General features: G+C 35.4%; 1 protein-coding gene across 1 annotated transcript; it reads right to left on the bottom strand.

Annotated features, from left to right (window-relative positions):
• Positions 1 to 2,016: 2,016 nt before the first annotated feature.
• Positions 2,017 to 7,674, bottom strand: LOC140886933 (transcription factor LHW-like). Its single transcript, XM_073293865.1, has 10 exons — positions 6,893 to 7,674; positions 5,838 to 6,020; positions 5,675 to 5,756; positions 5,513 to 5,554; positions 5,366 to 5,425; positions 3,511 to 5,250; positions 3,321 to 3,422; positions 3,028 to 3,168; positions 2,771 to 2,896; positions 2,017 to 2,528 (listed from the first exon to the last, which is right to left on the bottom strand). The coding sequence occupies exons 1-10, from the start codon at positions 6,985 to 6,987 to the stop codon at positions 2,349 to 2,351; spliced, it is 2,751 nt and encodes a 916-aa protein (XP_073149966.1). The 5' UTR covers positions 6,988 to 7,674; the 3' UTR covers positions 2,017 to 2,348.
• Positions 7,675 to 9,805: the final 2,131 nt, after the last annotated feature.

Raw genomic sequence — 9,805 nt, 5'->3', positions numbered from 1 at the left:
GTTATTATTAAATATAATTGATAATTAATATAAATTAAGTAAATTAATTAATATTGGAGCATATATATATATTGTGATCCATCCCCCCTGCTGACATTGGTGTATATCTCCAGCCAGCCAGCCATGTTGAGTGACGTCATGGTGTCACAATCACCTGAACCGGCGCCGTCACGAACCCAGATAGCTCGAATACCAACCACCCCCGCTGGCTTCATTACGAAACTAGCTAATTTGCCAAAAAGATTTTCCTCCATGGCTTTGTTTCTTTTTTTCTCTTTAATTTATGGCATTTACGCATCATTATTATTGTTAGGTCAATGGGATTCGAATATCTCCACAATGATATAATATTGTTCACTTTGGGCACAAGTTCTCATGATTTTGATTTTGAAAACACACCCAAAAGGCCTCATATTAATGGAGATATCATTTCATATATTAATTCATGATCTTTCTCTTAAATTTCCAACGTAGGACTTTGATGGATCATTCTTAACAATTTATCATATAAATTAATGTGGTGCGTATTGTATCTACAAATGGCTGCATAAGTAATCATTCCAAATTTTTTCTCTATAAATTCTCCCCACGCTAGCTTCACAAGTTGATCCACACATCTTCCCTTTGACAATATTATACGTTCAAAATCATCCAATGGCTAAATTTAACTCATCCAAGTACGCTCTACTTTTCTGCGTGGTGCTACTCTTTACCATATTAAGCGTCAAAGAATCTGCAGCTGCAGCTTTGCACTACAGTAATCTCTTTCTCTAACGTTCAATATTATATACTAACAAATTAAATACGATTTGTATTGCGCGCTCAAGACTTACGTTTTAGTTTTATATATATATGTTTACAGAGGCGAGCAAGAAGACTGCAGGCTTGCTGTTGTTTCTGCGTCGCAAGGTTTGTATATGTAACTATATGCCGATTCTCGGGTTTTGAACTGAATATGTGGGCATGCATGCAGGTTTACTTGGAGAAAAAGGAAACTGGATTTAAGATTAGTGGGATGCCTGAAGTTGGTAGATATAATAATAATTATGGGAATCACGAAACGCCTGAGGAGCGGGAGCTCAGGAGGGTTCCGGCGGGTCCGAACCCGTTGCACCATAATGGGCGTGACCCGACGAAGCCACGTAGTACTCCATGAAAATCATGTGAGAAGATCATGTCTGCTCTTTTTGGCTCTGAAAGGTTTAGGTTTATTGCACTTGTTTTGGAGTGGTAAGCTTTTGTATGTACGTGGGAAATTATATTTACTATGACGACTATAAGTAATATATATGTTTGATAATTATATATATATGTCTGCGTGCGTACATCATTAATGCATGTTAAATTTTGGTTAGATTACATTCTCTGTATGGCATTAATATAAATATGTAATCTTGTTATGAATCGGGGTATCAACTATTTAGTTTGGTGTATCATGAAATGTTCGCAAGACTAGCGCTATTCCATATATCGTATCATTTGTATTCTGAAAAAGAAAATATATATATATATATATATATATAATCAATACCACCATTAAAACACAAATATTTGTTTATTTAATTAATTATTATTATTATTATTATGATAAACAATCTCATATCTAATGGAAAATGCATTACAATCTCGTGATTTGTAAAAATGCGTATGAGGAAAAAAATAACCCTTAAATATATCGCAACATGCATGTTAGAATAATGAAAAATATTATATTATTCAATTACCAACTCAATGATACGTAACTACATCAATATTACAAAGTAATTAAACTGAGCTTCAGAAATAAAAATATCTTCGAAACTTAGAAAATAAAATACACGCAAGATAATATGATTTTTTATGAGATTTAGTGGCAAATTGTACTTACTTTTTTATGGCACTAATTGCAAACCATGCTGTTTTTCGGTTTGTGTTCGGTAAGAATTACCAATTAAATTTATAAGAGACAGCGTCAAAAAAAAAAAAAAAAAAAAATTAAAATTTGAAGCAAAAAATAATCTGATGATTCTGATCACAATAAAAATCCAAAAAAGTCCTTGGAACAAACAAGTAGCAAGTGTAAAATGAACCACCAGTTTCCCATATCATCTCCTTCATCTTCATTACTATACATCAAGAAATTAATTAAGAACATCAATGCAAATACATAACAAAACATTTCCTTTTAACTGGCCTTCTCTTCCTCTTCCATGATCGAACCCACCAACTATTGTGGATCACAAGTTCATTACAGCTTCAAAGAAAACATTGGTGTCATTCGATCAGAAGAAATGTTAGTCATGGCGAGCGATCCCATGGTTGCTCACTCTTAACATATACGAACTGATTGTCCTGTAATTTTGAATAGATCAGTGGAAATCCTGGGATATACCAGTCGCTGGAAGAGACGCAGCATGGTGAATTTGTTGAACGATCGTTGTTTTGTCGCAGCTGGCGTTGCTGGCTTGAGGAATGCAGCTTTTCGAACTTTGCTCCAGAAGGTGGACTAATGAGAGAAAGATTTCCATCCTCGTAACATCTCTATTGGCCTGGCAAAACAAGTGCAAGTTAAAGTTTAATTGAGAGCGCAGGTGTTACCTACCTAGATTGTTCGTGCTTCAAAAACTATAGTCCCTAGTGATTTTGTAACTCAAGAACTTTAAACAACACGATATCTTCTACATCTCTTGTCTATCATTAGACCAAAGTAGCTTAATTTTGATGCAGCTGAAGGCATTCAAGGAATATAAAACGTATAAAATGGAAAGGTAAAGAAGAAAATGCCCAGTACCTCTACAGCAAAGCGTGCCCATATCTTGCCATTCCGAGTTTCCATAACCCCTTTTAATATGCTTAACCCCAGGCCTCTAATTATGTCGGCTATTTCTAGAAAGAAACCTCTTTCTTCACAGAGCATCTGTCACAGAGTCCAAGGGTAAAGAACAAAGATCTTTGAGATTGTAATAACCAACAAGTTTTTACTAAAACTCAGTAACTAGGGGTCAGACCATGGTTCAACCCACAAGGACACTTGATTTGAAAAATTACCTCCACGAGCATTTGACGGGGTTGATCCAGATCTTCAACTATGAGAGGACAGACCATTGATTGAGAGCCTACTTCATAGGCCCATGTTGCTCCCGCTTCAAAGTTCTTTTTCAACTGCAAACTGCCATCTTTGTGAATAATCTGCAACTTATACAAAGGAAAAAAATCAGAATTTTTGCATTTGTCCAAACCACAAGATGCGACACCAGTTTTGCCGCTGTGGACGACCATGCAGTGGAGTTTATGCCATTCGCTATAATGATATGTAAATACAGTTTGAAATGATTGCACACCTTGGGCTCTCCAGTTTGCTTTAGCTTATCAGCATGTTTTGTAACACTCTGTAAGAAAAGCATGTGCTTGATTGTACGTTCCAAAAGAGCATCCATGCTACACTGTTAAACAAAATAAGAATAATATAAGCACCGATTAATCACCACAAGAAAAGTAGAAATAGGAGCCTCAAGCGGGAATTATCATCACCTTTGCTCCATTTGGTACAATTTGCCTCAATTCCTTGAAGCGATCTTGGATCATTTGCCGATCTTTTGGCCTAGGTCTTGAATTTTCTCCGGGTTTGAGCCTCTTGCGATTTGGTTTGGTTGTTTCATCATGTTGCTTGGAACATCCAGTAGACACGCTATTATTTGGGTTCATGTCATGACCCTTTTCAATCCATGGACTTATTTGTGATCCGTAAATGGAACTAACCTGAGAACAGGTTCCTGAATCTTCCTTTGAAGAAGCATTTCTCAACGAACAAGAACTAATCATTCCTGCCTTTGCAAAGTATTTTGGAACACCAAGTAACTCTTCCTTCATCTGGTTAGAAACCCTACACTGACTATATGAAAATCCAGTCTTGGGTCGCGAGGAGCTGCTAGCATCGGTCAACGTTGTCCCGCAAGAAACACTGTCATCCAGGGTTGGCTTTACAGCAGAGTGAACTCTAGAGACTACCGCATCCAAGAGATGGTCAGGGCCAGATGAGAAAATCCCACTATCCAAGTTTCTTTGGCTAGCAGGGTATATTTCCGAAGACACCAGACTCTTCTTAGAAGTAATGTTCATATTTGAGTTTGGGGGTGATTTACAACTCTTCCAGCAGCTGCTAAATATCTTATTCTTAAAATCTGCTCCCAAAATATCGAACAAATCATCTCCAGACTGAGATTGAATGTACGATTCATCATACTTGATATCTCTCACTGTATTACTCTGATGATCATCCAATTTATGATTTTTGTCGTCTTCAACTAAACTAGAAATCGACTGTGCCACTGTATTTTGATGTTCATTGTGTCGAGACCCAGAAATGTCAGGAGTTTGAGTTATATTGAGTTCTTGTTTAGATGTATACAAGCCATTTTCCACCAACTTATTGTCTGAGTGATAATGTTGGATGCCAGAGCTATTACCTAGAAAGGAATTTGTCCTCAAATGGTCAACAGAATCAGAGAAAGAGGCCTCTCTTTTCAGCAAATTCACATTTTTAATCCCAATAGAAGCTGAACTCTTGGAAGTAATAGTTTCATGCACCATCCTGCTCGCATTTGAGCAAGAATCTATCCTTGACAAAGTTTCCACATTATGGGGAAGGGACACACCTTCATTGGAACGAGAAGTCAAGGTAGAAGTTTTTCTCAGAGCAGGCAAAGGAATGCCACACAAGCTATTAACAGGACCTTGAGAGCCACTATCCAATTGTTCGATGCAACTTATATTGCCACGATTCAACAAACATGTGCTAGAAGGGAAATCAAGAGTGGACTTTGAGACGTTGACAGGAGTATGCTGGTTCATCCATATTTCCGAAAATGAGGGTGCAGCTTTTGCTGTAGGAGCAATCGTTGCTGTATGATAGTGATCAAGAGGTTTCATACCACTCGAACTTGAGTTTAAGACTTGAAATGCTGCAACAGTAGATTGAAAATCATTTCGAGTTTCTGTAATAAATGAATCAGATGTTTGAGTGTCAAGAACTGAGGCTTGAACTGAGCTTTCAACATGGTTAAAACTGTCAGCAATGAAAGGAGAAGCACACATCATACTGAACTCATGAGACGAGTCAACGTGAGCAGAACTTCCTATGCATACTGGAAACCCGAATCTTCGAGTAGGTTCTTTCGACATATAATTATCAGATAGCAAGACACCAGGTACCTCTCCCAGTTGAAATACTAATGTTAACACATCACGTACGAATCTCAAGTTCTCTCCGATCTGAGACACGAACATTTTAATTGCAGATTAAACTACATCAGCATAAATGTGTTAAAGGATACTATGTTCTGTCATCTGGACATAAGTTCCATGGAAATAATGAAAAGGAGCATACCGTCGAGTATGAACCAAATTGGACAACACCATGAGGAAGAACAGGAATAACCGCGATCGTCTGTTTAAGGGAAAAATATCATCAGTTAACAATGAAAGCATAGTGACATGAAACTAAAATAACTGAAGAACTTTTTGATCTTTATACCTTCATGCCAGTTGAAAATTGATGGTGTACCTCATTTAGAACCTATAAGACCGACAAAAGACTAAAAGTTAGCAAGCAAACACTTTAGAATCATTTTCACATAGATTGGAAATCTCGCAAAGTATAGCATATTCATGATTTCTCCAGCATTCTATTTCATACCTCTGGCGGATGGGCTTCTCCACAAAAATTCTCAGAAAGTATCCATTGATGGTTACCAGTGAAAGCGACTCTTCCAACTAATCTGAGAAACAAAATAGGAAAAATATTAAATTATATTTCATGAATCTTAGCAAAATACGTGGTTAAGAGAAAATTGCTTTACCCTTCTCCCACAATATTAACTTGATTGTCCATCATCATCTTGTTTATGAGCAAAGACACTTTCTCTCCAGTATGACATTGAGACTGGAAATTGCTGGTGGCGATCGCGCCCCATGAAGCATGGAAATCTTCATGTGTTGGATATGAGTTCAAATCGTAGTAACATTCTTCCCAAACTAAAAGGCTGCCAATTCAAATTTCACGTCAATATTACAAGACTATCTTTTTATAGTACTGCACATAGAGACCATTTGAATCAATGAGAAAAGGTTCAGGAAATGGAAATAAAATTGAATAAACAAGAAATTGTTGAAGACAAAAAGAGCAAGAACACATAGATGCAAACAAGGACATATTCAGAAATGAACAAATTCTGGAACAGGAAATCATAACAGTTGAAAGGGTTTCATCAGATCAAAACAAATCTGTTTTTCCCTCCACTGAGATTCTCCAGGACAAATTGATTGAGCCAACCACAAAATTCCAAAATTAAAAAAGGAAAGTTACTAGATCACGAAGAGAAAAAAACGACAAGCATATCCAAAAAATCTGTAGCACGTCAAATCATGTTATGGTTACCCAAAATTATTCACTGATCAAACAAATTACAACCATCTTATTTGAGGATTATTTTTGGGTTAAATTTGGCTAATTGTTTAGCCATAAGAAAAATGTCTTCACTAAAAATGGACCAGAAATTTATCCTTAATTCTCTTATTTGCTCGTCATTATCAGTGCTAGCTAGCTCAGCAGCACAAAATTTCAAGAAAAAAGAGAACGCTTGCAAGTAAATTAATCAAAAATATTGAAAAAGGTAAACAACAGGCTGTAATATTTTAACAAAAATCCCGAAAATGTACAAAAATGAAACGAAAACAAAAATTGAAGCGCCCACTCTTGAAGCAAAAAGGATTATAATCAGCAATAACAATTCAAGATTGAAATCCAACTTCCAAGAAAAGAACAAGAACAAGAAACCACAAAAGTTGGAATTTTTTTTATAACTTTAAATCCTTAAAACAAGTGGGAAAAGCTGTGATTTTTAGCAAAACTTACTTGGGGTTTTGGTATCCAATCTTCCAGAAAACAGCATAAGACCACTGATTGACTCCGCAAAGAGTTTTCAAAGCCTCTTTCAACAGGTACCCCATTCTTTCAACTACTTAATGAAGTGGTAAACAGTGCCAACAAATGCACAAATGAACAGCAGAATATGAATATTCTCGTATATATATGCTAAAAAAAGCGGCACCCAGATATTCAGTTCAGAGCTTAGATAACAAGGGACTAAAGTAGTATTCCTCTTAGAAGGAACCCGTTTCTCTTCTCCTTCTGTTCTTTCTCCTCAAAATATAAAATGGGTCGCAGGCGTAGGCTAACTCCCTCTGCAAGACGCACGGCCCGCCTGTTTCGTTCTCAAACCTCCGCTCCTCTTCCTCTCTGGACCCAAATCCCCTGCCAGCTTCCTCTTGCAATCCATTTTCCGGGAGAGAAACGAAATGAAGCTGAGAAAAGCCCCACAGCTTGAAGAAGACCCCTTTGAAGTATTCTACACTATCCCACAAGCTTTGAGCTCGCAGTTAACTACAAGAATCACTTTCTCCATCGTCGAACGTGAATTTCTTGGATAAAATCGCAGCTGTGGGGATAAAGATCAGAGCTTTAAGTGGTTTGGAGATGAAATAATATGCGGGAGTACGATTCAGTTAATGTGTTTCCGAAGCTTTTGTCTTCTTGGCCCTCTTGTTGTTTTCTTTTGCCTCGCTGCGGTGAAATATGAATGAATGATGGTCTCTCTTTTTTTGTTACACTTACACCACTTGACAACAGGGGAAGATGATGGGATTCGATGGGTGGGGAAGTGTGCTAAAATGCGCCATCATGATTAATCAATGAGAGCTAGGTCATGCAAACGGCCCTATACTTAGGTAGAATTACAATTCCTGCCATTAGAGTTTTTTTTTCATTAATTATAATAATAATCCATAATCGTTATTTTCCGGCGCGAACTAATACAAATCATCTTAGTTACTGAAAAAAAATGGCGTGATATATATGATTCTCAAAAGGTTGGCATTTTGTTTTTTTTTTTTATGACGAGAGAATTTGAAACCGTTATTTTTTGATACGTAATGGATAAAGTTTCGAATTAACGCAATAATCTGCAAATTATATTAGTAAAGTAAACAAAATTTTATGTCACTGCAAAAAAGATTGTGGTACAGTGCTAGTTTTAAGTATCACATATGCAATTTATCCGCAAAATCTATGTGGGATGAAACTTTTTATTTTATATATTTTGAAAGAAGAATACTTTGTCGGCTTTTTCTGTTCTTTTTTCACGTAATTCCAAAGAAGAATCTTTGGAATTGGTTCAGTCAAAAACTGTTTCCTTCAAATTATCACCCAAAAAGCTGAATTTTTAACTTAAAAAGAAAAAAATGAAATCTGAAGATAGGCATATATTTAAAATACTTACTTTTTTTTTGAAAGAATATTTAAAATACTTACAAAGCATACACAAATCACAAATTTCTTATGAAATGGTCTCACAAATAAATTTTTTGAAAAAAAAGTTTGCAAATTGGGTCATTCATGATAATGTATTACTTTTGATATCAAAATCATTATTTTTTTTTTGTAAATATATGCAAAGTTGACGTGACTTACAAATAGAAATCAAAATCCGTGAAACCGTATCACAAGAAATTTATTTTGAATCTCTGAGCATCGAAAAGTAGCGACTATTGATTCCCACATCATAAAAAAATAACATCATCTACTTAACTTTGAGCCCGATTTCTTACGAAAAAAAAGTTTATTACAGTTGAGTCTGAAAATCGAGATCATGGTCTCATCCCACAAAACCTTGTGTGAGATTCATTACAAGGACTAGTACCAATTTTCTGTCCAAACAGAGACTAAGAATTTTGGTTGTACGTTTGGCCTCATTGGTGGAGACGGTCAGAATCAGAGGTTGTACTCTGGAAAAAAAAGGGTGTTGCCTAATAGTGGAAGTTGGTGTCTCCTGTTGAAATTCCATCAATGCCCTCGTTATCTGAAAGAAATTACGAAAAAGGGATTAAAGGGGGCAAAAAACCGGGAGTCTCTCTCGACCGCAGGATCTCTGTCGGGTCAGGACAACCATCCACTGGAGAGTGACGCAATTCTTACTCGCCTCGTTTACTTCTTCGTAATTTTAGCTTTATATTTGTTATTTTATGGTTTCAATCTTTTATATTTTTATATTTTAATTTTAATTTTATATATTTTAATTTTTGACAATTTTAATTTTTTTTATTCGAAAATATTTACGTGACACTATACATGTCAGCTGCATATCAGCACTTTATTGGTGTCATATCAGCGTCAAATCAAAAAAATGACTGAAATTGCCAAAAAATAAATATAGCAAACTAAAACTGAAATCTGAAAATATTGAAGACCAAAATCGCTAAGTGAAAAACATACCGAATTAAAAAACAATTTTCTCTAATTTTTACCATTTTATTTCTTTCATATCAAATTTTTAAATGACGTTGATGGGAAAATTATTCCCATAGGCCCATAATTAATTAGTTATTTATATCTTTTTTAACGATATTATACAATGTTTGTAACTTTTGCAATTTCAAATTCGATGTCAATTAAAACGGGGAAATTCCGATCTATGATTTGCAGTCATAATCATATGTATTCCAATGATTATCCTAGAAAACGCACAAAGTTACGGGTTATAATTAAGTAAAATACTGATTTCTTCGTGCTATCACATAAACAATGTCTTTATAACGAATTAGATCGCTAATAATTTTTTTTTCGTATAATACAATATATCGACTCAAGTGAAAAATACATTTGATCTTTTATAATCTTTAGATTACCAGTTGACGCTACTTATATATCCTCCCGAATTAAGTAGTTTTGATTTACTGCAACATACAAATTAATTAATTAATTAATTATATT

This window comes from Henckelia pumila, chromosome 3, assembly GCF_033568475.1.
Source record: "Henckelia pumila isolate YLH828 chromosome 3, ASM3356847v2, whole genome shotgun sequence".
Taxonomy (NCBI): Eukaryota; Viridiplantae; Streptophyta; class Magnoliopsida; order Lamiales; family Gesneriaceae; genus Henckelia; species Henckelia pumila.
Note: the sequence above shows the minus strand (reverse complement) of the source record. Positions and strands in the feature narration are given on the sequence as shown.

Bases quoted from the DNA above. Each gene is read 5' to 3' on its own strand.
- LOC140886933 (XM_073293865.1), bottom strand. From the start codon at position 6,987: ATGGGGTACCTGTTGAAAGAGGCTTTGAAAACTCTTTGCGGAGTCAAT. The intron at 6,021-6,892 runs GTAAGTTTTGCT...TTGAATTGGCAG, and splicing joins ATTGGATACCAAAACCCCAA to CCTTTTAGTTTGGGAAGAAT. The intron at 2,897-3,027 runs GTAATTTTTCAA...ACTCTGTGACAG, and splicing joins CCCGTCAAATGCTCGTGGAG to ATGCTCTGTGAAGAAAGAGG.